Source organism: Zeus faber (genome assembly GCF_960531495.2).
Source record: "Zeus faber genome assembly, chromosome: 16".
NCBI classification, from domain to species: domain Eukaryota; kingdom Metazoa; phylum Chordata; class Actinopteri; order Zeiformes; family Zeidae; genus Zeus; species Zeus faber.
Genome location: NC_137202.1, coordinates 9295400 through 9323266, shown reverse-complemented (window position 1 = coordinate 9323266; position 27867 = coordinate 9295400). Strand labels below are relative to the sequence as shown.

Sequence of the window (27867 nt, the reverse complement as noted above, 5' to 3'; positions counted from 1 at the left end):
ACTGACTGGGTTGTCTTATTTCACAGTGTGTGTGTCAGCAGGTCCATCAGAGACCCAAATGTATGTGCACAAGCTCTGATAAAAGTGGGTTTTTCATAATAGGTCCCCTTTAACTTGTACCACTTAGCAGCTTTATGTAGATGATTCATCACTAAACTAATGATGAGTCACGTTTTGAATGTGTGACACAAAATACGTTAGTTCATCCGACATGTTCAATTTTTAAAAACAAAATATATGAATTTCAATATGTACATATTTAAATATTCTGGATTTACAGCAATTATTGGAGTCTATGATGTAAAATAAATATATTTGATATTCAATCAACTTCATCGTGTCTGATTCTATATACAGTTTTGATAGATAGATAGATAGATAGATAGATAGATAGATAGATAGATAGATAGATAGATAGATAGATAGATAGATAGATAGATAGATAGATAGATAGATGGATGGATAGATAGATAGATAGATAGATAGATAGATAGATAGATAGATAGATAGATAGATAGATGGATAGATAGATAGAGCTTATAGTTCATAGTACAGATACATTATAATATTATAATTAACATTTTATAATCCCTTGACCCACTCCTTCCCACGATATTTGCCTTATAATTTTAATGTGTCTCCCAAAATGACATAAATATACGATTTATTTCCAGCAACTGCAAATTTGAAAATCACTTAAAAATCATTTTTTCATTTAACTTAACAGTGCAATTTACAGAAATTAAAAATGCTTACTGTATGTTAAACCAAAAGTTAGCATGTGTTTGTTCATGCTTCACTACCTGATATAAAAAAGTTGGAGTTAAAAAAAATTTTTTTCAACCATACAATTTGCATATTTTTATTAGGTATTTATAATTCTTCCAGTATATTCTTTTGCATTTGGTAACCTGCCTGCATTTCGTGTTTTGGCGTTTGATATCTGTATTACTACAATTCTTTTTTGTTGTTTCCTTACACGGTAAATGAATATAAACAAACAACCAAAAATATTTGAAATTCGAACCTGAAAGTTGAACCCAACCCAGACCCTGCAAATATTTCAGAATTGACTGAGATTATGTCCAAAGGGGTTTTTTTTGGGAGCCGTCTCAACCAGTCAACGCCTCGTTCAAGAGAAAAAGGGTTTCGTTGCTTTGCTCAAAGTTAAAACGTTTCCTGTGTTGTTGATACATTTAGATTTCTTATGTTGACTTTTCCACGCTATCTTTAAAGTTTACTTGGGTTACAGGACACTTTCTTCTGCCAAAAACTAAAACTAATAGCCTGTGTCTGAACGCAGCAGCGAGCACGTTTCCACCGTATAGATTGGATCATGGCCTCTGGGCACAAACTTTCTCTTTGGAAGGTTTTCAAACCTGTCGCGGTCGAGCAGCTCGTGAGCCCGTGTGGCAGAAGGTGTGGCCGCTTTGTGGTCATACAAGGAGCTGCTATAAGGGCATGGCCTTCAGGCGAAACACAACAGCAAAACGGGTTTGTCCGCTCACGCATCCCTCCCGTCACACTCAGGCCGCCGCACCGTTAGGTGGAGGTTTTTTCGAGGTTCTTCCGGGAGAACGACGACGCAGAGAGATGGCTGCAGCTACCGCTCAGCCCATGGGCAGTCTGCCCAGTGGCCTGGGGATTTGTACCACAGCACCGGACATCTTCTACCTCCCCGAGCTGGTAAGTGGAATATTCTGGATCGGCGCGACTGCATAATATAATATAATCTGATGTATTTTATATATTTCTCGGAACTTCTTACGTCTCTGTCAAATTGGAATTGGGTCCCAACATATAGTGTTTTAAAAGGCAAAGACATTATTTCACACTGACTTCTACCCCATAGAAGCTGATAAATACTAAATAAATAATAGGATCTCCATAGTAATTAAACTCTATGGTAATTTTTCAATGAATCAATCTTGTTTTTGCTGATTACATATTTTGAGCATATGAGGGCAAAGTGGCAAACTTGCTTTTTAATCTTATTGCTTATAAAAATGAATATTTAGCCTTTTGTGAATGGAACCCTGACTCCTGGTATTCATGGGAAACTACGAGGTAATCCTACATTTCACCTTCCCCTATTAAGTTGCTTTTTGTGTTTTAAATTCCAAACGGTCATTTTTTTCAACCATCTATATAACTGACTCGACTCCTAAAATAGGAATGAATGCTGCTTTTGGTGACCTGTTTTTGTGTATCGCATTTTTTCGGACCTGAGTGATATTAGATGGAGGATGCCGGCACACCCACCTAGGCTTTCACCAGCTCGTATTTCCCTGACATTGTTGCTGTGCCTCTATTCTGAGGAGGAACGAGGCCAACACCTCTTCTAGATGTCAGATACTGACCAAAAGAAGCACATATAAATGCTGCTAGAATATCTGTGAAGAAAATTTCACAAGCAGATAATTTAATATATTTTTGGTTTTCTGACCCCATGTTCCTTTTGTTCCTTATGATACTGATTATTCCAGGAAGTTTCGTTATGATTACACAGCCTCAGTTTCAACCCAGCCCTATTGGACAACAGAGGCTTATTGGCACCTGCACACCTTCCTTGCATTCACATGGCCGATGGTGAAACCGCAAAAACACACAACACACACAATATTCAAATATTTCTATAAGGCCTAAACGGGCTGCACAGATAGCAATAATGGTATCAGTCCGATACCAGATTAAAATAGGGTTTTATTATCAGGGAATATCCTTAATAGAAAAATCTGACACCAAGTATGAAACAAATATGTAGAATAACTGACTTTTTTCACATTTAGAGCCATATTGAATTGGTTGTACGGCAATCAATTAAATTAAAGAAATGTGTATCGACAGAATGTTAAAGACCAAGTTTAAAGCTACACATGAAGTTGTGATCAAATATTCATTTTTAAATGCTATAATATTGGCATTATGAAGGCTAAATGAAACCATCAACATAATACGACACAGTAAGACACTTTGTATTTGCTGATTCTGTGGCGAGGAGAAAGTACTACTGCAGAGAAAGCGATGCAGTTTAAGTGTTTAAATATCAGCAATAGAAACACACTAAATATACACGGAGGTGTGAATTTAAATCCAAGAGGTGATTTTTCAAATGAGCAATAAACCGCATGATGTCTCTCGCGTTAAAAGGGCAACCCTAACCCTGCTGTCGAGGTGTAATATTTGTGTGATGTTTCGCGGCTTTCTGTGTGAAAAGCGCAGTCTCAACACGATGGCTGTTAAAATCTGCCACACCCGGTGAGCTGATAAAACCTATTAAAATGTGTTTTGTTAGAACTTAGTCAAACTGATAAAGCATGTAATTGCGTGGTTGCATTAATCTCCCTCCGGTCCCAGGTGGCTGGTGTTTACCGCAAACAGACACTTATGATTTCAGATAGAGCCAGCCACTTTCTCGGATCAAAATGGACCTTCAATTTGCCTGTTTCAGAGACTGAAAGAGATTTTGAGACTTCAAATTCTCAATCAAAACAGACGCTCCCAAAACATCATCCATAGCTAAACTTTGAATAGTGAGATGTTGTTACCATGGCAACCAGAGGACTGTGTGGGCTACTCCCAGGGCGCTTCATTGGCAACTTGTCTCAATTCATGTCATGTTTTGACCAAAACGGAGTGATGGCGAGGAGCATCCCCAAACAGTCATCAAAGTGACAGAAAGTAGCCTTGGCGATGAGTCGGACCTGCTCTCTCTCCGCCCGTGCAGGCAGCTCCCTTCAGAAACATATTTACTGTAAATAGACAGGCCAAAGAGCCAATCACTTGAGCGTCAACTTGGTTTGCTGCTATTGTAGCCACCAAACCAAGCATAGAGGTTCCAAACGGACCTTTTTATTCCACTCAAACCATTTTGACTTAATAATGCCGTTGTTTGTTCTCGTTCAAATTACACATGAATTTCCAAGTAGATTTACAGACGGCCAGAATTTGTACTCTGCATTGAACTTATTGGGTTCATTAGGCCTATGAAACATCAGATTCCATAACACCATCCAATTTGAACTCTGGTCAGTATTTTAGATGAACATTGATCAAAAGTATACGGCGGATAAACAACCTACCTTACCCACTTCCCTACCAATACCACATGCCTAAGCAAGCTCCCTACCTCCACCTATCCATACTACCTACCTAATAAAGCTACATAGATACCTACCTCCCTGCCCTACCTTCCTAATTTACCGACCTAAAGAAAATCTAGGAAATCCCTGTCCTACCTACCTACCTAACCAACCTTCCTACATCAATACCTACCCCATCCTGCCCAACTACCTATCCAACCAAGCTACCTACTGTAGATAACTACCTCCCTACCCACCATACCTATACTACCTCCCTACCTGACTAAGTTACACATTGATGCCTTCCTACAAACTCTATCTACCTGTCTTCCTCCCCTACCTAACCAAGCTCCCTACATCGATACCTACCTCCCTTCCCTACCTGCTCAGCGATCGATCCAACCAAGCTATGTACGATCGATACCTACCCCCCATCCCACTTACCAGACCTATACTACCTCCCGACCTGACCAAGCTACCCACGTAGATACCTACCTACCCACCTACTCGACCTACCTAACCTATTCTAATAAACTCAACTCTCTCTCTCTCTCTCTCTCTCTCTCTCTCTCTCTCTCCCCCAGGTATTTGGAGGTCTGGTCTGGATCCTGGTAGCGTCGACTCATGTGGATCCACCGAACCCTCTGGGCTGGGTGATGTTTGTCTCTGTCTTCTGCTTCATCATGACGTTTCTCTGGATGGTCATCTTTGGCGCGGGAGGCCACAAGAACAGCGCTGGATGGGCTGCAGCGGTGAGTAAGACATACTGGAGAGAGAGAGCGAGAGAGAGAGAGAGAGAGAGAGAGAGAGAGAGAGAGAGAGAGAGAGAGACAGAGGGAGAGGCAGGAATATATATAAACGTATGTGTGTTTGTGTGTCTCCAGGACTTTGTCTACCATGGTCTGGCAGCGTTTTTCTACCTGAGTGCTGCAGTGGATCTGGCTTACATCACCTTCCTCCACAAAAATACTGCAACCCTCAAGATCTTCCGGATTGATATTGCTGCTGTGGTGAGGAAACAGAGCACTCAATCTTTTTTTTTTTTTTTTGATAGGCAAGTCCTAACAAATCCATATTGCTACTGTGGCAGTTTTTCCCACCACCCGCCACCCAAGTGCCGTGTTCAGGGACCTCCGGCACAGAGACACAGAAGACGGGAGCTGTAAACACCAGTATATTGTAGAGAGTGGGCCAGCTGGAATGAGCCCAGGAGCAGATAGCATGTGTCCTGTGTTTTGGGGATGGCGGTTTTAACGTGTTGCTCATTAGACCAAGGCCAGGGAGAATTCCTGATGCAAATGTTAAAGATGAGGTCACCATCCGTGGCAGTTCTGCTGTTTTCAGGGCCCTCCGACACAGAGATACAGGCATGTTACAACCACACCAGTCTTGTAGAGAGAGAGGCACGATGTAACAACCCGGGAGCAGATGGACACGTCACAACAGAGGCTCTCCCCTTGTGTGTGGGAATGGGGGATTTACCTGTTGCTCGTTGATTGCTCTGACGAGCAACAGGCATACAGCCACCTCTGATCCCGGGACCAAATTACCTAGACCCAAAACAGGTGTGGCTGCTAAAACCACACCACCCCCACACCACACCATCTTTAACAAGGGCTGTTTATATACCATGTCCTGGTTGGACAGACTTGTGTTCTTAGAGTGCCTCCTTCAAGTTTTTGAAGTGTGTTTGAAAAGCAGGCTGGGATATCAGCAACATGCATCCTCTGTATATATTTAATATCTGAACTGTGCTGTGTGTTTTTGTGTTGTGCAGGTGTTCGCGTATTTGGCGACACTTTTCTACTTCATTCACGTCATCCTCTCCTCCATCCGATGGAAGAACTTCTAAAGACACGGTGTGTGTGTGTGTGTGTATGTGTATGTGTGTGTGTGTGCGTGTGCGTGTGCATGTGTGCTGGTGTGCGTGCGTGTGCGTGTGTGCTGGAGTGCGTGTGTGTGTACTTCCAGACTATTCCTCGCCATCATGTGATCTCATCACGCCTCGGCCAATTCAGTTCTTGGTTCAGTCAAGACACACTTCCTGTGTGAATCAATGTTGCTTAAACCTCCTTCCCACTGAACAAAAAACACACCAACACCCACTAACATCTGCCTTTTGTCTTGAGTGGGAAAGGTTACAATCGGCATTCGTTTCCGGGACAAATTACTCTTCAGTAGTCACGGGTATTTATCGGCTCCAGCTCCGATCGGCAGTGATGAAAATTTAACAACCGGGTACACACACTAATTTTCGCCCCATTTCCAGGTGTTGCCGTGTGAATTGACAGGAATATCTATGTATAATTTGATCATTTCATATACGATTTAGAATTCAAAATCCAAAATCGAAAAATCCAAATCAGTAGTTATAGGCTTAGTAGTAGTTAGTGGCTTTTTTTCCCTGCATGCGGGACCATGAAATTGTTTAGAGTGCGGGAACCGCTCCGTGGAGATCACTCCAACTTCCAAGTGGAGAACCCCCATGCTCCGAGCCACTCCAGCACCGCCCCAAGCCGGACTCCAAACCTGAGGAGCGTCTCCATTCCCCGCCACCGAAGGACCCGGCCTGATGCACAGAGAGTCGGTTCGCTCAGCAGCCGGATCCCCGGCAGGGTGCTGCTGTGCTGGCATGGATACTCCATGCTGCTTTCTACCGTTTTTTCCCCCAGTCACCCAGGAACCATGACCCGCCCCTTTCCTCAGTTTTCGTGATGCCGAACTTGACATACGAGAAAAAAAAGAAAGGCTCGTACTCGAAAATACTCCTCTACTGGTAATGGGAAAGCTCCAATCGCCTTTTTTAGCGAGTTTATCGGTGTTACCGCATATACACACTAATTTTAGTGTAAAAAGTGTATATTACAAGAGAAAGTATTTTGCCGACTCAGCAGAATTGGCGATGATTACAATGACTTGGGAACAGCTTGAGAATTTAGTTTTCCATTTGATTTTTGGATGACAGATATTTTCTTGGGGGGGGAGGGGGGTGGATAACATAAATGTGGTTTAAATTGTTGCAATCTCAAAACTAAGTAGACAGCAAAGTTACAAATTTTTTCATTATTTTATCTTTTTTTTCAGATTTCATGTATCTGCATTAAAATTGTGATTTTTCTTCCCAAATGTTTATTTTTTTTTTAAAGATCTTTAAATGAGGACCTTTTCTTACAATCACAAATGAACATGGTCCAGAAAGACCTCTTTATGTATCATTGCCACTAAAGTGTCAATACATTGTGATGTCGCACTAATGGCCATAAATATTCTGTTCGGGGGAAAAAAAATATTTGTAGATTGTTATGAAGTTCCTGGAATCATTTTGTTCATTTTAAACCTTTTTTTAATATTCTAAAACAATTGACTGACCGTGCTTCAAAACATTTGCTTCCTGTGGTGCTTTGCTTGATCGCTTCTGATGTCATCGGACTTATGATGGAGGGCGTTGTCATGTTGAAATTTCTCGGCAAATAGAATTTGAATCCCCTCCGTGATCCATTAAAAGCTGATCACGGAACTAAAAAGTAACCCAAATGTTGGACATAGGATAAAGGCATGCCGATTAAATACAACGTGAATGGAGAAGGGTGCTGACTTCCAAGTTCAAGTTCAACAGATTATTTTTGCGCGTGTTGTTGGGTTGGCTTCGTTCCTGAAACTGCGGTGCGTTTGGGCTGTCGTAGCGCATTTGCCCTTGTCGGCCACCGTAGATTGAACTTCTTAATAAGAACAATGATTGTACCGTTGAGAGCCACGAAAAGTACACATCTACCTCAGCATCCTCCCTGCACTCTGTACTGTATTCGACCTGTAGATGGGGCTGAGTCACGCTTACTCTCTGCGATGTACATTTAATCGGATTTGTAGATAATTGTTAATATCACGACCAGGATAGGTTATATATGTAAATGTGTAGTGTGGAGGTTCTAGTGCACAGTACCTTTTTAAACAGGTCAATCTGCCCAACTTGTACAATTCAAGTCCTTGTTTTAAAAAATATACTGTATTTTGCACCAGTTGCACTTTCCTGGTAGTTGGATCGACGACTCCTCTTCAGACCGAGGGAACGGTATCATACAGGTCGTTCCCAGGTTTCCCTGCTCTTACTGCAGGCGACAATGAGCCCGGCCGGTTGGACGAGTGTTTGAACCAGCTGAGTTTTAATCTGTGCCACATGAAGCTGCTTTTCAATATTTCAATGTGATGAAGCAGCACGGGGATCCTGTCGATGGGACACAGGAAATACAGGAAGGAATAACAGAGTCTTCATTCCACATTGGAGTCAAAACTTGCTGTAATAGTAGGGTACAGAGAATAATCATCGGTAGAAACTGGTAGAAACAGCTTGTCCGAATAAACAACTTTAAAAGCGTGGCCTGGATAAAATCCATAACACTGCAGCCAGGATGATGTCTGTTTGAGACTATTACTTAATTATGAATAAAATGAATTACTGTTTATTAAAAAAAGAGTAGTCATTTCAAAGTTCACACAATTTTACATTAATTGATTCATAAATAATTATTTCTATGAGGATTGAAAATCTGTTTAGTTTATGTCTTGCCATCAGTGAAACCTTTTTTTTTTGGTTAATTTATACTAGAAACGATAGCTTATGTTTACAATCACAAAAAAAAACTAAGATTGTGATAACTATGTAGTATTTTAATTAAACATAATGGCACTACATTGATTTTTTTAACTGCATTTTATGATTCTATGAAAGAAAAACCAACAAACAAAAAAAAATGCGTAACACCAAAAACTGTTTAAAACAACGCTTTTAAGGAAAATCTTTCTCCGAGCAGAATGACAAGCTATGATTGGTTGAGAAGCCTGTTATTGTACAGTTGTTCACAATATATATATATTTTTTACAATACCTTTTGAACATTATTACATTACAATTATCTAAATTCATATATTTCCCTACATGTAAAATCAGAGCAAATCTATGAATCTATTGAATTCCAATTTAAAATAAGACATTTTATTTTACACTATGTCAGGCAACTGTGAAAAAAAACATGAATTCATATCAAATGTCAGTCAACAGACAGATATGACAGATAACTGTTTGAAAGCGTTTTGAGCTACTGGTTTATCTTTGCTCATCGATATTTATCCGTTGTCATTTTAGTGATATATTTTCTGTTTATCATTTACTATCTCCCTATCAATTTCCAAAATAACACACTCAAAGAAACACGGAGCTGAGCAGGGAAATCTCAAATCTGCATATTTGACCAGGGTTCCAAGAGGGCCCCGAAAAAGAAAGAAACCCTTAACTACCCTAACCCCCTTACCATAACTTATTAACTCGTACATAAAATTAAAAAAAACAACAATTAGAAACACGAGCATCCACGTGGAAAACGGGGGCACCAGGTCCGCCTTGGAGACCTGGAATTGAAATCAAACACTCAAGTCTTAGCTCTTCCCGTAATTCTTCCCAAGGAACTTGATCGGACCTTCGGGTGTGGAACCCGACCCGAGCGAACTGAATTATCAGAGCGTAGACCGTAGTTACTCGACCGAGCGCGTCGTTTTGGGTCACCGCCAGCACGGGCACTGCGGCGCGGACGCCCACACCCACACCCACCCCCACCCCCGGGTGGGCGGTGGGTGCCGGTGAGCGTCTGCCACCGTCACCAGCAGCCGTCCAACTCTTCCAAAAGAGGGCGCTACCGGCCCGCGCGTAAAGGACCTGCGGTTCCGCGCACGGCTTGGCTGACACGGGGCACCTCCGTTACTCGGAGCGGGCCTGCGATGGCTTCGATTTAATGGGAGTTCTGCGTAATAACCATAATGACTCGAACCACATCGGACCAACGTGCGACGGGGTGTGCTCTGCCGCCACGGCTGACGGAGTTCAGACTGACAAGGGGCGGCCTTGGATGTCATACTGTATGTTGTGTAATGCTTTATAACCGTTGTAAGCGACGTGTCGTTTGACACTCAAAACACAGGCCGCCAGAGGTCTCGGGCAGAAAGTCCGGCCCCGTGTTAACGTAAATAGCCTGGCGAGGTCCCGGCCGGGCGGAACGAGATTCCGCCAGTTTAATCCTGAATCCGGTCGCTCGCTCGGACAAATCCGATGAACGAAAAGCAAGGTTAAAAAAAAAAAAAAAACCAAAAAAAAAAACAGGGTTAACCTTCAGACCCCTCCCTTCTCCGCCGCCACTGTTTATTCTCCCGGGACACGGTCACCGGATCGATTCTATTCCGGATTAAGATTTGGCACTTTCGCCGTTAACCGTGATCGATTGGGGGAATAAGCCGGGGTTTTCAAAAGGTCGAGGCTACAAGTACGGCCACTACGGAGAGTCCTCGGTCCCAGAGATGTACTTCAACGTCGGCGTGTCGCGCGGTTCGGGTTTTTTGAGGTGACCTTTCCGTGCCGCATTGGCTTCCGATTGCGTTTCTTGTCAAGCGGCGTAACGATGGGAACGGATGCACCGCTTTTCGTCGAACCCTCGTCATGTTAAAAGGGCCCGAATGAACACACCGGAGCCCATGCAACCCCCCCCCCCCCCCACACACACCTTAACCAACTTAACCAAAAATGATGATGATGATCCTGGTAATTGGGCTGAGCCATTTTGGAGCGTGTGCCATATTCTCCCCCCCACCCCAGCTCTGAGAATGTGACAGCGCCGGGGACGAAACAAAATGGGCTGTGACCGTATTTCTGAATGGATAACAAGGTGAGGCTTACGCATGTGGATATGGAAAGAGGCGCAGCAATGGATGCGTGCGACGCACGGCTTCCATGCGGCACCGGATCGATCTCCCAAAGGATCCCAAACACAAACCGCGTTCTGCAATCGATGACAAATCAAAGTACATTATGCACGGACGCAGACGTGCCTTCGTGGGGGGGGGGGGGGGGGGGGGGCGGCATGTTCGTCTTCCCGGTGACAAGTCCTCGCCCCCCCCCAAAAAAAAACGCGCACGGAAAGCTTAACAACTCGACGCGTTTCGTAACTTGTGATCGTACATAAGCTTATGTCAGCGCCGGGGCACATGCAGCGAAATATTCCAGCGGGAAGATCGTTCCCCCTGTGCGGCGAGTGAGCCCCCCGAAACACAAGGGTTAGGGAGGAGGAGGGAGGGAGGGAGGGAGGAGGGCGTGGAATTAAAGGTTTGTTGCTAGGTAAGACTAAATCCTCCCCGGGTGACTTTACGAGCTCGTCTCCAGCCTCAAATCCAGTATTTTTCCATCAAGTTGCGCACTGGGCCACGTGACGTCAGAACCCCCCCCCCCCACACACACGCACACACACGCACGCACGCACGCACACACACACACGTCGTGTTTGCATCCTCTTTGACAGCGTTTTGTCTTCGCCGGAGCCGACCCCGCGCGGGTAGTTCGCCTCCGCGCGTTTCGTCCCGACGCGCGCCCGCCTGAAAGTTGCCGCCATGTTGCCGTGGGTGAACTTTTGTTGTGCATTGTCCTCCGTCGGGTCGGGCCCCCCCCCAACCACCCACCCCAGCCTCGTGGGCTCGTGATCGCGTGGCCACGCCCACCCGGTGGCTGGTGGAAAACTACCAGCTTGACGAGCGGCGGGCGAGAGCGTCCGCGGCGGCGGGGCCGGTCGCCGGCGGAGGGGGGCGCCCGCCGCGGACGCCCCCCTCGACGACGCCCCCGAGGAGACCGCGCACGGGCCACCGTTATCCCAAAACCACGCACGAACGCTGTTTTGCGAGCGCGCGAGTCACCGATTCGTCGGTTGTTCGTGCCCGGGTGGGAACGCAAAGCACATTTATTTGGAGACACACGGGCATGTTTCAGGCGACGCCCGCCCGCCCCCCCCCGGAATGAACCCGGAGCTGCATAAGTCCGTTCTCACGGCGCGGTCTGCCCTCTGTCTCTCGACGGGGCCGCTCGGGTGGCTTGAAATAGACCGACGGCCCGGCCGCCCAATCGGATGGCGAGTTAGGGAGTCGCCGGCGGACGCGCCGCCAATCCGGGCGCGGTGTGGGCGTGACCCCCCAGTCCAAACTTTCCGCGGCGCCATCGGCTGAAAACTAAACCGAGATGGAATCTCCCAGTCTGAACCGGTTTCAGCCGGTTCGCAGAGAGAGGAGAGGAGGCGCAGGCACACCGCCACCACACCGCCCCGCTGCGAAACCATCTCAGCTAAATAGTTATATTGTAAAAAAAAAACAACAAACAAACAACAACAACAGAAAAAAAACAAGGCGTATTTTGTTTCGGAGGATGAGTCGGAGACACGCTTTCTCGGGCTTGTCGTGATTGCAGTTTTGGAAGTGAACGTCTTATCATCCAGACATCAGACTGGAGCTGGTAGTCACTGCCGCAGATAACGGTAGAAAATCCCTTTTTTCTTTTTTTTTTTTCTGCTCCTCAAACTGAGACTTTAACAGCAAACTGTGTCTTGTAGCCTCTCGGGCAGAAAACCAGTGTTTCAGTCAGAGCCTTGGATTTTAGGTAGGTAACGGAGTTGCAATATAAACCAAACAGTTTTGTGCATATTTATTCTGAATTGAATCAATGGTTGGATAACTTTAAAGTGCCTCGGCTCGGCTGTGTAACGTCTAACGTAGTCCCAGGAGGCGTCTGGTAAATGTTGAATGAATGAACGGACCAGCATCCACGGCATGTGCATGTTAGCATTTAGCTCGTTGCTAGCGTTACACTCGGAGATTAGCGGGCTGTCAACCATAAGTGCCTAATACTGTGCGAAACTGAAGTTAGGGTCAATTCATTCCGTACGTCCAACGGTGTTTGCTGACGTTTGTTTTGACGCGCCGCTTGTCATTTGGTGGTACTTGGGGTTATCAAACGTTAACTTTCTCAACGTGTTCTCTTGTGGATACAATCCCAAGTGATTTAAACGACCACATTACTAGTTCAATGCGAAGCGTCTGAATAGAATGCTGTCATTGTCTTCTGCGATGTCTTCATTTGTTTGTAAGCTATGTTGTTTATAGTGGATCTCCACGCGCCACCCGCCCACCGCCTTGAAGTGGGAGTGGTCGAAGCACTGGTGGTTGTCAAGGTGACTGTCAGCTAACCGGGGAGTACTACCTGTTGGTTGGCATGGTGTCGGCTAACAGGAGTGTACTATTTGTTGGTTGCCGTGGTGTTGACCGACAGGGGAGTACAATCTGTTGGCTGGCCAATAGGGGAGCACCACCTGTTGGTTGACATGATGATGGTGTTTGCCAACAGTGGAGTGCCACCTGTTGGTTGTCAAGGTGATGGTGTTGGCTAACAGGGGAGTGTCACCTGTTAGTTGCCGTGGCATTCTAGGTTAGTGTTGTTGTTACATGGTGCTGAAAAAGTTAATAGGTGTAGTAGCCAACATTGAATAATCAGCGTGCTTTGTTTTTCTGCACACTACAATAACTGTCACAGTTTGATTGCCATGCCTATTCATTAGTAAAAAAGAATTACCTTGCATCACCTGCACGGAGTTCAGATCCACAAACTCCTGTAGATTGTGTGGTTTTTTTTTCCCTTCGGTGCTCTGCATGTTTTTGGGGAAAAAAGCAAGACACCAAACTAGGTTAATTGGAGACCTTTAGTTCAATTAACAACACCAATAGTCATCCCCAAAATATAATCAAAAATCTATATTGACGTTTTGGTCAAAGAATATTTTGATATTTGATTTTGTCATTATTGCCCAGTGTCCCATCCCAGAGTATTTCCCCTTCCTGTAATAAGTTGTGCCTAAGTGTGTCCCTAAAAAGGAATATGCAGGATTGATTGATTATGTTCCTATGACGCATCATTTGTATGTAATGAGAGATCTATTAATCTGTATACATTTGAAGCACTCATCCCTGCTTGGTGCACTGTTGTCTGGATAGGAGTAAATGGGTCGCTTGCTTTTACTTTGTTGAAATACCCTTTTCAAATCTTGTTGCAATATGGCTTGGCTCAACAAGAAAAGCAGTGCTGCAAGCTATTGTGATTTTTACTTTCAGTCACATTTAAATATTTTGACGCCAGTAGCAGCTTCAGAGTTTCTGTTATCCGGTAATTGCAGTTTTTTGACTGGGAAAGTCAGTTGAAGTCCGACATTTAAATCTCTCCCCTCATAATGTCCGGTGAAAATAATTCCCTCCAATCATAATTTGAATTAGTGCTGGGTGGAACATTTAGATTAAAAAATAATCATTCGGTGCAGATCTGTTCATTTCCGCGCTCGGCAAGTTGCAACAGAAAGCCAATCAGTTTGGACGATCTAAAGCTGAGCTGAAAGCTTCACCACTGACCAATCATGTTTGTCGATATAGAACTAAGTCCCAGCCCCTCCCTTGTGGATAGGTTGCGCTTGTAAACACACGGAGCGGAGACAGTGCAGCGTCCAGAAGAGAAGCAGAAAGATGTCATTGGGACACATACATCCATAGTTTGGCGGGTTTTTTTTGGATAGTTCCGACCCAAAGCAGACAGTAAATATTCATTGTGTAAAATATGTCGACGGGCTGTCCCGGCGAGACGGATAACACCACAAACTTTATTATTTATTTAAACCTACTTGTCATATTTATTTTATTTTTGATTTGATCAAAATTTTATTTTTGTGAAATGTTAATTAAGGCGGCTGCACTTATTGTTCAAAAACAGAAATTATTTGATTTCAAGTAGTAATATTTACTTATTTTTAAAATGGCATTTACTGACGGGAATCACTCGTTTTTAAGCTAAATAAACACTCTAATAAAATTTAACTGGAATCTCTCCCATTTGTCCGGAAATTGAAATTTCCCAGGACATGTTGACCGGCACGGAAACTCTGAGCAGCTTCATATGACGATTGCCCAGTTACCCCGGCCGACCAGAATTGGGCCATTTTCAACCGCTTTTCATATGTAACAATAAGTTCAGTATACCTCTGTTTGTTTAGAAACTTGCGCCAAGAAACATAAGTTACCCTGGCACGTTAATTTACTCTGTTAAAAATGGCAAAACAAGTGAGAATATTAAAATATGGATTTTAATTATATAGGCTCATTATATCCTTCAATTCTTAAATGATTAAAAGTCTTAGAAAAAACAGCTGCTGCATGGTTGCCAACTTGGCAACCACTTAGTGTTGGGTCCTGTATGATGAATGCTAATTTGTTTCAAAAAAGTGAATTTGAATTTCTATCTGCAGCAGTAATTGCTGGTGCAAACTCATTTTGCTTTGCATAAGAGTAAAAAAAAATGGCTCAGGCGGGGCCATATATTTTCAATAATCGGCTGTTTTAAACGCCAAGTTCACATAACTTCGATATGGATATTTTCTGTGCACTCACAACCCTTCATCCCCTGTACTTTCAGAGCTCTATGCCAGCAATTATGACAATGTTAGCGGACCATGCAGCACAGCAGCTGCTGGACTTCAACCAGAAACTGGATATCAATCTGCTGGATAACGTAGTGAATTGTCTATATCATGGGGTGGGCCCACAGGTAGGTAGCATATCTAATACAATTGCATTATAGGCATACCTATATAGGTAGCCATGATTCGTGGGATGTAGACTTTTTTTTTTTTAAACACTTCTCTTCTTCTCTTCTCATTATTTGTGATATCATTTTGACAAGATTTGTGCTCTGAAGTTTCTATTGTCAGTTATTACTTTAAGTAAGCCGTTACCCGACCGCAAGTGTCTCATTAGGTATGCTTCTTTCACACTTATATGTGTTAAACCTATTTGGCAGTGAAACATTGACAGATCTTTGGTTTAGCCAAGGCAGATATTGAGAAGTGCTTTATCTCTTTTGTTTGGCAGGGTGTGTTTGCACCTTTTAATCTAATACTTGCTCATCAATTACAGCAAAGAATGGCACAGGAAGTATTGACACATTTGAAAGAGCATCCAGATGCCTGGACACGAGTGGACACCATATTGGAGTTTTCCCAGAATATGAACACCAAAGTAAGTCAGTTTCATCCCATTTCATTCCATTTCTGGCCTTTGCCGAAAAAGGGTTAGTTCAATTGAAAAGTTGTTTTCGCTACCCTATTGCCTAATAACTACTGTTTGGTGCATGTGTCTATTTAAAATTAACTTTTAAGAACTGCAAGTGCATACACTTTGAGAATGGCTATTCTCACTGGATATCAAACTCCTGATTCTGGCAGTGTTTTGGCTAGGCACTAACCATTGAGTTTCTTGGGACCTTTCTCCCTTTGTTGAGAGTCCTTTTGAATTTGAACTGGCCAGACTGACATTGAACTTTGCCTAGTAACTCCTACTTTTATTAATATAATCGGAATTCTACAAGGCCCTTTAGGTTGTGTACTGTTTTTCACAAAGGGAAAATAAAGAATTATTATTTTTGAACACATTACTCAAGTTTGGGGTGGCATTCAGGTTTGATAGATTCGGATGTCATTAATCATTCTGCGAAATGATTTTTTTTATATATATAATTTTGGAGCTCTAAAGAATACAACATGTGTTATCTATGTTTTTACCTAATAAACAGTTAAGGTGTGGTAATGTTACGACTGCATTTAATTTTTTTTGCTGGTGTTGACTTGGATTCCAGGTAAATAACAGACCCACAAGTAACTGTTTGCAAACAGAGAAGATTTCTGAAAGGAAAAAAAAATCTGAAATCACATGCCCCGGTATGTAATTGAAAGGGAGACATATCTTCAAGGGCGTATCTTAAAATGCTGTTATCGTCTTGGGTTGAGTAGATCCTTTCATTGCATATCAATCTCATGCTATTCCTTGTATTGGACTCAGTACAAGGGAAGACAAGTCTTACAGGAAATGTGCTTGCTCACAGGTATATCCAGGGAAGTACAGGTTGTTGTAGCTCAATGTTTGAATTGTGAGAACAAAGTATTAAAATAACAGAAATTTGATAATCAACTCCTTGGTGTGCAGTCATCAAAAATAACGCATTTCATGCAATCAAAATGTATTATTTAGCCAGGGCTCCCTGCAACATGCATTCTTTTTTGAAAACTGCACAACTTGTTGTGGATTATCCCTTGGTAGTGTGTATGTGTTATTTGGCAAAAAAAAGTATTTAAATGAAATGCATATAAATTAGCATCAGTGCCTAAATTTGCGGTTTTAAATTCTCGTGTTTTGAACTGGATTCTGTATAGAACTGGGTATGGTTACCTGTGGAATAATATGCTGAGATTTGAAACTGTGCTTTGACAACTGTATGGCTTCATTCTCGTGCTCTTTTCACTTGTCACCAATCTCAGTTAAGCACCATTTAATCTTGACTTCCAGTTATGTTTTTTACACTTCTGAGTTGCACAGCTAGTCCAGAAAAATGGCCATGTCACAAAATGAGGTTCTTATAGAAAACTGTAGCACAGTAAGTAAGTAAATAACTTGACAGTTTTAGAATTTAACGCTACATCCTTCATCAGGAGTTATTCACTCTCACTGTGCCGTATGATGTAAGGTGATTGTATCAAACTGGTATGGCCCGGCCTCTTGAATCTACGGTTAATTTCTTATCCTTCTATAAGAGCCTGATTTCATGACTAGATGGGCCATTTCAAAATAATTGCCCTTTAATTCTGATTTATTAGCTCTTAATAGCAGTCAGTAATTCATATTAAGAAAAGTGTATTCAAGTATTCGATGAGTGTACAATGTCTTTAATGTTTGGCATAGATGGCCTTTTTTATGCTTTCCTTTAAAGTTGCTTTGATCACTGTCATTCATCACTAATACAGGGCTCCAGACTAACCATTTCCATGCTACTGGTGGTGCTCCTGAAAACCATAGGAGCACCAGCACAAAATTTAGGCGCGCCACTGAAATCAACATGCAACGCAACAAATTCATATTTTTTCCATCTTAACTGCATTACTGAAAAATGCTTTGGTAATAGACGATTAAGAGAAAAAATATTGTGCTGTTTTATTTTAAAGGAAGAAGTCACAAAGTGAAGTATAGCTTTAACAAAAAAATCATTAAGTTAAATAGTGGGTTTTTTTGTAAACGGACACTAGGGCTGTATTTGACTCAGAAGTTAATGGACGATTCAGACACAGAAAAATATGTTTATAATTCCCCATTTTAATGTTATCCCTGTGCATTGTGTAAGCGTCTATCTGTTTAATCCTGTTATTGTAATGCACACTCGACTTGAAGAATCTCCGTCGACTGACGGGTTTCCGACTAATGATTAGACTCGTCGACTTCCAGGGGGCAGCCCTAACTAAACACCAAATAATAAATTAACAAATGTAAACATAAGCTATATGGCCGGTACATTGTTGTCATTAACAACCACAACAAAACAAGTAAACAAGGATCTCCCTTTTATATGCCTCTCCTTCCCCTCCCTTTATAGCACATACCTCTGAGAGTTACTAGGGCTCGGCACCTCTGTAGGGCCAACCCTTGGAGGGAGGGAGGGAGAGAGACAGGGAGGGAGAGGGAGATCAACTGCCACGCCTCGTATTTCTCACACCGATAATCTCGAAATAAGTAAAATTCCTTTTCTTTTTTATTCTATGCATGTGTTTCCTCGTTCGCACTTGCCTGATGCCCGTCACTGTTTGGGTGGTGGATCAGGAGATCCTTTCCGCACGCACGTCGCTCACGGGAGGGAACTATGATATACCTCCAATCTGGGGCTTTGCTCAGCAATCTCCTCCAAAAACCTGTCGTTTTCCAAAGAAAACAAATAGTTTGTTTTTTATTGTCGATGTCTTTATCGTAATTGAATGAAACCAAAAAAGCGTAATGGGAACACTTTCTCTGTGACTCCTATGTGACCACCCCCCTGATATTCATCCACAAATAATTAAATGTATGGAAAACACTGCGAGAGCCTCAGCGCTTCGTCTATCTCTATCACACACACACACACACACACACACACACACACACACACACACCAGTTCTTGCTCCCTCCTAGTGTTTCACATGATACATGATGATGGTCGGTATTTTTGCAAGTTGAGCTGGTGCTCCTAGTTATAAAGTTTAGTAGAACTGTTTCCAAAAATGGTCGCAAAATGCGACTAAATGGTAGCAATCTGGAGCCCTGTAATGTGTGACTATTAACAGTATATGTTATCATTCCAAATTCTAAATAGGCACAAATGAGAGGATTAGCTGGAGTAGTAAAAAGTAAACACCTTGAATGCTGCATTCACTTTATTTCATTTGTAAAAACAAAAAGCCAGACAAATTTAAAAGCTCTTAAAACCATTTTACTTGTTCAAAAACAATTTCAGTCATAATATGCAAATGCCATGGCTTCAAGTTGTGACTTTTTGATATTAATCTCAATGTTCATTATGTTTATGGCTTGTAATAGGAGGAAAAGGGGTGTGTCATCCTGTGCATCTTGACACAGCTAGGCTTTGGCGGCAGGCCTCCGAAAGGTCTACCCTTTTTTAAATTCCCTTTGACTGAATTATTTTCATCAGTTTCTATTGCATCTGTTACACTGGACAGAGGGCGGGTGCAGGTTCACACTCAGTTGAATAAACAGACCTATCGATTGACCAACAATATATATATTTTTTTCACCTGTAGGGATCATGGCTTTGCCCCCACCTCCTTTTTCATAGTACTGTCCATCTTTCGCCACATTCGTCCTCTCTTCAGTGATCCTCTCAAAACGTACCTTTTCAAGACCGCTCAATGATTTTCTTATGGCCGTCAAAAGATGTTTGGCAAGTTAGTTACAGATGCCTTAACCTTTCCTCTTGTGTTGTTGTCCTTTTTTGTACACTGTGTGGTTTTTCAAGGCAGTGACATCTTGTTTGTGTGCCTGTCAGCGGATTTCCCTTTACATTTTCCCAGCATTCATTGTTTGCAGCACATTTTCTACCCCCCACACCTACAGGCGCGCGCGCACACACACACACACACACACACACACACACACACACACACACACACACACACACACACACACACACACACACACACTGCCCCCAGGCTTTAATAACACCCTCTAATGCATCTAATTTATTGTTTTAAAATCATTGCACTCCTTAATTGATGATCCCTACAGTTGAAATGGCCAATCCGAACAGTAGATTCACGGTACCTTAACTTTTAAAGGAAAAATCTTTTTGCGGATTATTATAAAGCATCAAGGATTTTTTTGCGGGCTGAACCTGTGGTTGGTCCTGCTGTGACTTCTGCAACACACCAGTTAAAAGGGCCGACAGCTTGATTGCCGCTTATCTCTACCATGTGTTACGGCTGGTTCTAGTGTGAATCATAATCTGTATTGAATTAGGCTGCTGGGTTATAAAATAAAATAAATTAAAAACTTGATAAAAAAACTAATATTTCCTAGATGATATTTGATTGTAATGTTTAAATTTCTGAATTGACCCATCGACCCATCGCATCAGACTCATCGGATTGCAAGATTCTGCCCAATACCCAGCCCTAGTCTGAATGTTGTGGCTATAAATGTTAAGTAGTATTGGATTTAGCCTTTTCAAGTCTTTGTACCACGACGTGGCAGGTAGTACCCACAATACCACAGTTATCATACACATTTACACTGACATTAACAAATTATTGATATTGAGGTATTCATACTGTATCGTACAGTATCTGCACTTCAAACTAGTATCTGGAGTCATGTGATTTAATTAACGCCTTGAAGGAACACAGCGTCGAAACAACATGTGGTATAGTATCTTGAAGTAGGATCAAGGTATCTTGACATGTCTAGTGTAAGCCCTGCTTTGTCAACCACACTTTGCCTCTCAGCCATCAGAGCCTGAGCAGGTAAAGCTGCAGTTTTGGATCTGTGTCTTTCGCTCTCTGGTGTGATGCTGAGAAAAACAGCAGGGCTTCTGCAGTGTTCCAGCTCGTTGCCCATAGAGATTTGAAGAGAAAAGGGAAGTGGTTTTTCTTTCGTTTTGTGTTTTTTTTTTTTTTTTTTTTTTTTCCCCAAAATGTGCATGTAAGATGTGGTTCATTCCAGTCCCAAGTTATTTTAGGATTATACCAAGTTGTAGCCAAGCTGTTTTGTTCTGTATTGGAAATGCACAGTGCTTGTTCTTCACTGTCCCCAACGCTGCACTCTCCTTGCGTGTTGCAGTACTATGCTCTTCAAATTCTGGAAACGGTTATCAAAACAAGATGGAAGATTCTTCCAAGGAATCAGTGTGAAGGTAAGTTTTTAGTTTTGTCGATTTGTTTGCCTTATGTGCTTGACATCCATCACATGATCCTCGAAATGCGGCTGTGTTACTCTCTTCTTACAACTGTTGAAATGTGTGGTTGCCAAGTTGAGCAGTATTCTCAGGCTAAGCATATATAAGTATATATGTTTTTGTGGTGTTTCTTCCTCTGTCTCCTCCCACTGACCATTGCAAAACTGTTGGGCTCTGCATAGTGGTGTTTTTCTTTTTTTTTCCTCAGGGGAAATAAACAAAGGAAACAACAAACACAGATTTCACTTGTTGCGCCCTGTTTGTTTATTTAACTTTGTAAATTAGTTAAATTAGTTTCAATTGGCACAAACTATTGGTCATGACCATCAGGAGCATTATGAAAAATGTTTTAAAGGTCAAGCACTCAGTGTAATACACAAGTAGCGATATGGTAATAGTTCAGTTTACGCAAACCTTTGACATGTAATGACGATTTAAATCCTCTCAAACATTTGTCTTATGTTATTCTGTGAAGATCAGTGCATCCACGTCTGTCATCATTAGTCAAGTATTTTTGTTCATTGTTGCCACCTACTGTTTGAGATCCCAGTTGCAGGTCTTAACAAGAAGATGACCCATGAGAAAGTTAACCAGCATAGCTTCAAAATTAAGCTTTTGAGTATAATATGATGGATTTGAGGCTTTGTGCAATTACCTAGTAATTCTATAAATTCCTTAATTAAAAATCATCCGAGTCTATTCCCCATCCTATTTTTTATTTATTTTAATTTTTTTTTTATACACACTGCTAAATTTATTTTTTCCCTCATTGACCTAAGACTTCCCACTTCTGACCATAGATGCCTGACTTTTGTTCAAGTGGCAAACCCAGTGCAGGGCTACCGGCAAGTATGTCTTTTACCCCCTTGTGTCAAAAGTATTGCTTCCGGCTCCGCCCATTACATCCTATTGCATAACTCACTTAAAGAGGTCAGGGGGCAGGTTCTAAAGCAGCAGCCCAGTGAGAAGGTGATTTAAAAAAAATAAAAAACAACAAAAAAATAAAAACCCCAACGCCGCTTTGGAGGTGCCCTGCTCGCACTGAGGTGCCTAGCCCTGGATTTGGTAACATTCAGGGAAATGCATCTTGCACTGATTCGTGTTCTCCTTTCACATAAGGGTTTTTACCCGCCCACCTTGTGGAAACCGAGTGGCAGCTAGAACGCCACATCTGCCTTTTCCAATGTTAATTGCGGGGATGGACAAAGTGAGCAGTGCACCTTTTCAAAGCAGGAATGTACTAGGCCAGGAAGCTAGCTGTGAGCGAGTAGACTTGGTCAGGGCAACTAAGTGCCCCAGGCAACCTCATCATCTCAGCATGTGATATTTAGGCCTCATTGTTTACTCAGTCGAGGCTACAGAGTCATTCTGTTGTGGTGTTTTTGTTTACATGCAGGAATTAAAAAGTATGTTGTTGGTCTCATTATCAAGACTTCATCCGATGCGACGAATGTGGAGGTGAGTGGAGTCGTTTTAAATGGAGATTGTCTTTTTCACGGAATTGCAAGCTAACAACCAAAATACTCTTGATTATTATGATGACGACATGATGAAATAACCAAATTCTTCTCAAAGGAGACTGATGACATGACAAAACTATTGTTGGATGTTTATTTAGTTTATTTTAGTTTGTTAGTTTGTTTATTTTGTTTATTTTTATTATTTAGCTCCATTTGAATTCATGCACTATCGGTTGAAGCTTAGGTAGTCACATTAATGATCCTGTCATTGGCCAAATTTGCTTCGTCCTCTGACGGGAAGTTATTTGCATGCTACGTGATAGAGTAGCAACTATCATCAGAAATTTGCATGTGCAAAATATATTGGGACTAGGCGTGTGTGGATGGAAGTAAGTCTCAAATACCGTTTTTACACCAGAATTAGCTCGTATACCCTGTTTTTATTTTTTAGTTTTTTTTACTAAACGCGGGTAAACCCGCTAAAAATAGGCGATTGACCCCTTTCCCATTGCTAGGAGAAATGCCGTTCTTTTTTTTTCTTTTTCTTTTGTGTGTCATGTTCAACGTCACAAACACAGCAGAAAAGGGGTTGTGTCACGGTTCCAGTGTGGTTGTGGGGTGAAAACAGTAGACGAGACAGCAATTTAAACAAACGCTGTAAGGCTTTGTTGTAACGCTTAAGCTGTAAAACCTGGGGAAAAAACAGCTCATCACTCAGCAAGACTCGGTTCCCTTCGCTCCCACAAAAGAGGTGTTTAAAAGAATCGGATCGTTCGTGAACGACCCAATATTACAGTAGAAGCAGCACTGACAGCGCTCAATGCGCGGTGTGCACACCAGTCCTTCGGCAGCGGGGAGTGGAGATACTCCTCCGGGCCAGAGACCAGCTTGGAGCGGTGCTGCAGTGGCTCGGAGCCCGGTGGGGAGTGTGGGATTCGCCGCTGTGGTCCCCTCAGAGTGGTCCCCACACCCAAAACATTTCATGGGCCAACAAGTCATTAACTTCTGATTTTGATTTTGGATTGTAAATCGGATACGAAATGATCGAACTATACACCTATATTCCTGTCTATTTACGGACCAACGTCCGGAACTTCAATGCGTGTTGCATCACGCTGGTAGAGGGGCCAAAATTAGCGGGTGGCCCTGCGTCTCCTGTTTCCATTGGAGCCGATCGCAGCTGGAGCCAATAAAAACCTGTGTCTATTGCAGGGTCACTTGACCCTGGACTGAAACTTGGGTGTTACCTTTCCCAGGAATGACAAATGCCAGATGTTAACGGTTGTCACTGGGTATTTGGCGCAGTGGGAAAGGGGTAAAATTGATTAAGAGCTTGGTAAATCGTACCCACATGCAACAGAAAGCTGATGTTTGCAGTATTTGTGCTTGCTGTGGTAGCTGGCTGCTATAAAAACAGTCAATTCCCAACATGCCTACCCTGCATTTTGAACACTTTAATGCAGTACACTTATTTTAAAATAAATTGAGTTATTTGAAATGTATAAATTAATGATTTTATTTTTATTTTTTTACAAATATATCGTCTTCATTCATCATACTATAGATGGGCTAAGCTAGCATCATTGCTATTATTTTTCTTTTTTCCATTCGCCACATCACACTTACAGAAGTGGATTAGGGCCAGATGTTTTGGCAGTGGCCGCTGTTTAAGTGTTTTCCACAGATAGACTGTACTTGAGGGTCGCCCAGGTATATTAACGGCCGCCAAAGTATATTTGGCAACTCATTTTAACATTTTAATTTTGTTTTATCCATCTGAGAGAACAACGCCATCCGTAACCGATTTTAGAAGATGCGGACGCGGCTCTCTGAAGCGCTCCGAGCAGTAAGCGATGCCGTCGTGTTCAGGGGAACTCTGAAACATCGGCATCGGCTATTGGCCAAATTGTTATTATAAACATCAGTGTTGGTGTCATCCCAGAATTTCACAATCGGTGCATCCCTTCTGAGCAAAGTATTTAAGATGAGACTAAATCCAAAAATATGAAACACCAAAGGGCCGGCACAGTGCACTGCGGATTGATCCATCACACGAACATTTTTGCGAAATAAATGAGCTAAAATAGTAAAAACCGAGACAGGACTCTTTATGTTTATATCTTACTGTGGCTGAACTCTTTCATCAAAACACTGTTCATGTTTTGTCATTACATTTTTTTTAATCATTATTATTATTATTATTATAAGTGTGATCCTTTCATATTTTTATGAGATGGGGTTGAGAATTTAAAGGTATGTGTAAAGGTATGTGCTCAATAGTTGGCTAGACAAGACAAGTTCAAATTTACTGTGTTTAATATAAATGTATTTTTTTCTACCATGTTTAGAAAGAAAAGGTGTACATTGGAAAGCTGAATATGATCCTCGTACAGGTAAGACTTGTGACTTTGCAAATGATCATTCTACTTGGTGATGAGTCATGATTTGGAAAATGGACCAAAAAAAAGATAATGTAATGAAAAATAAGTGTGCTACGGCTGGAAGATATCAAAGAATGTATTCTCAAATAATTGTAATGAATGTGTTAATTTCATTATGATTAAACTTTGAAGACCTCCACATTGAATTGAATACAGCCCCATTTTGTGTGAGTGTGAGAAAGGGAGAACGCTTTGAAGGCCCATAGTGGCTCGTTGGCTGCAGTCGCTGCTGCGTGAGCGATGCTGTATGAATGCCAGTTAGAATGAGTGAGCGCTCCTGTCAGCTGAGCTAACATTGTTGTCACCTCCAGGGTTTTCCAGATTCCACACTCCTTCCCAGTAGTGCAAAGTGTGCATGAACACACTTCATTTGTATTTCAGTGTATTTTATTGGGGGTTTTTTTGCGCATTACATTAGGCTCTTTAAGAGCAATGTCATTTACAATGATACTAGGTTAGACATTGCGACCATGTAGTTTGTGCTACCAAGAAATCTGTGCAAATGTTAAAAGTGATTTTTTTAAATCAGCAGGAACCCCGTCAATTCAATAATTTATGATATTTTAATGCCAGCTCAATAGTTTTTACAATTCTTCACTTGGTATTGTGATTCAATATATATATTTTTTTATACTTGTGTACTGTTGGACAATAGAGATCAATTGAATCATTCTTACTAACAGAATTCTTGCAAACACACAACACTTGAGGTTAATTTGCAAGATAATGTACATCATTAAGATAAGATGACACTGTATTGATCCCCAGGGGGGAAATGAGGCATCTCAGTCTTTCACAGTTTTATTTTAGTCCAGCACATTTTACAAACCAATAAGCAGCACTGGATCTAAGTAATAAAAAATGCAATGTATAAGCAAAATAAATGTAAATATTCAGGAGCGATGATGGTGATTACAATATTGTTGTTAGCAAGTGAAGATTTTTCCCCTGCTTTCTCCCATTGCTAGTATTTTGTAGTATTTTCAGTTTAAAGGACAATCGTGCAGAAAGTGTTTTGTAGAAACTGTTATGCAACACATAATGTGTGTCCTGCTCTGTGCAGATCCTGAAGCAGGAGTGGCCCAAGCACTGGCCGACATTCATCAGCGACATCGTTGGCGCGAGCCGCACCAGCGAGAGCCTCTGTCAAAACAACATGATCATCCTGAAGCTGCTCAGCGAGGAGGTCTTCGACTTCTCCAGCGGCCAGATGACGCAAGTCAAAGCCAAGCACCTCAAAGACAGGTCAGCCCCCGTGATTTTTATGTATTTTTCAACCCTAGATATGATGGGCCAGAAATAATCTTGATGATTGTTTACTTGCTTTAAACACAAATTTTTGAATCAACTGAAATTCTCATCACCTTAATTAAGGTGATGTGACTCATTGTTTCTCAACCAGTTTCACTAAATATTTCTAACAGTACAAACTTATGTCTTATAACGTCTATCTGCTTTGTGTAATATTCTTTGGTTTTTCAGCATGTGCAATGAATTCTCCCAGATATTTCAGCTTTGCCAGTTTGTTATGGTACGTTACACTTCTCCTCCTCCACACATCTTCTGTGTTTTAATGCGATTCTAAAGTTTTCCATGAACTGTCACTGTGAATGGCATACTAGGTGCTACATGCTATCCATGCGTACTGTTTTCCAGCCTACCTTAATATATGAGTAAAAATGTTTTTTAAAACCATAAACTCAAACTAAATGTTTGGACTTGTTTGATTCCGTCCTCTGTTGTTTTCTGTCTACATCCATTGTCTACAGTTATCCTGAGCAAACAATAATTGTTTCGGAAATACAAACAAAACACAAGTTTGCCTTTTGTTTCCAAGTGTGGTCATTTACATTTTTTCTCTGGTATTTTCAGAAAATTAAAACACTTAAAACCCTCTCATCTTATTTCTCATCGTCTGCCTTTCCAAACCAGCAAAATGCTAAACTGTCTGCTAAACCTCTTACTCCCATTGACAATCAACGCATGACAAGTCATTGAAGTCACCATCATGTCTGTATGGGGTGTCACTTGTTTCCCCGTATTTGGTCGCTTACCATCTGTCTTGTCTTTTGTTGCACCCTAGGAGAATTCCCAGAATGCCCCCCTGGTCCACGCCACTCTTGAGACTTTGTTACGGTTTCTCAACTGGATTCCTCTGGGTTACATCTTTGAGACAAAACTCATCAGCACCCTGGTGTATAAAGTATGTGAACAAGTAACGCATGGAATGTGTAATTTTAAACATTGTATGTCGCAAGTTCTAGCGGTAATCTGTAAGATTATTTAGTAAAATAAAAATCCTATATTTTTCCCATATTTTATTATTTTTTAAGCTTGCACTTAAGGCCATTAAATATATTTGTTATGGCCTCTGTATGATGTTGCCATTGTTGGTGTTTTTTTTATGCCAAGTGAAGACAAAAGAATAAATATTTTTAACAAATAATAATTATTTTTTTGTCCAGTTCTTAAACGTACCGATGTTCCGCAACGTGACGCTGAAGTGCCTGACAGAGATCGCTGGTGTTAGTGTCAGCCAGTATGAGGAGCAGTTTGTCACTCTCTTCACACTCACCATGTGTCAGCTCAAACAGGTGGGTGTTGACTCCCCTACACACAACTAAAGTGCTTTATATTAATGAAATTAGAATAATAAAGGAAGAAATGTATTAAAATTAAGTTAATATTACACTCTACTGCTTTTGACAGAGACATTGAAGGATCATTT

At 41.8% G+C, this 27867-nt stretch overlaps 2 protein-coding genes across 2 annotated transcripts in view; both read left to right on the top strand.

Moving 5' to 3' along the window:
• Positions 1-1593: 1593 nt before the first annotated feature.
• LOC307242678 (myelin and lymphocyte protein-like) lies at positions 1594-5934 on the top strand (the record flags this gene model as incomplete). Its single annotated transcript, XM_080017215.1, has 4 exons — positions 1594-1686; positions 4667-4834; positions 4967-5092; positions 5860-5934. The coding sequence occupies 4 exons, from the start codon at positions 1594-1596 to the stop codon at positions 5932-5934; spliced, it is 462 nt and encodes a 153-aa protein (XP_079873341.1).
• Positions 5935-12208: 6274 nt separating this feature from the next.
• Positions 12209-27867, top strand: part of xpo1b (exportin 1 b) — a 45529-nt gene continuing 29870 nt past the window's right edge. The window contains exons 1-10 of the mRNA XM_080017119.1: positions 12209-12418; positions 15391-15522; positions 15891-15992; positions 21124-21196; positions 22635-22696; positions 25047-25091; positions 26203-26384; positions 26622-26670; positions 27223-27342; positions 27605-27733. Of these exons, the coding sequence (XP_079873245.1) occupies positions 15397-15522; positions 15891-15992; positions 21124-21196; positions 22635-22696; positions 25047-25091; positions 26203-26384; positions 26622-26670; positions 27223-27342; positions 27605-27733 (888 nt within the window). The 5' untranslated portion in view covers positions 12209-12418; positions 15391-15396. The remainder of the gene's footprint in view (positions 12419-15390; positions 15523-15890; positions 15993-21123; positions 21197-22634; positions 22697-25046; positions 25092-26202; positions 26385-26621; positions 26671-27222; positions 27343-27604; positions 27734-27867) is intronic.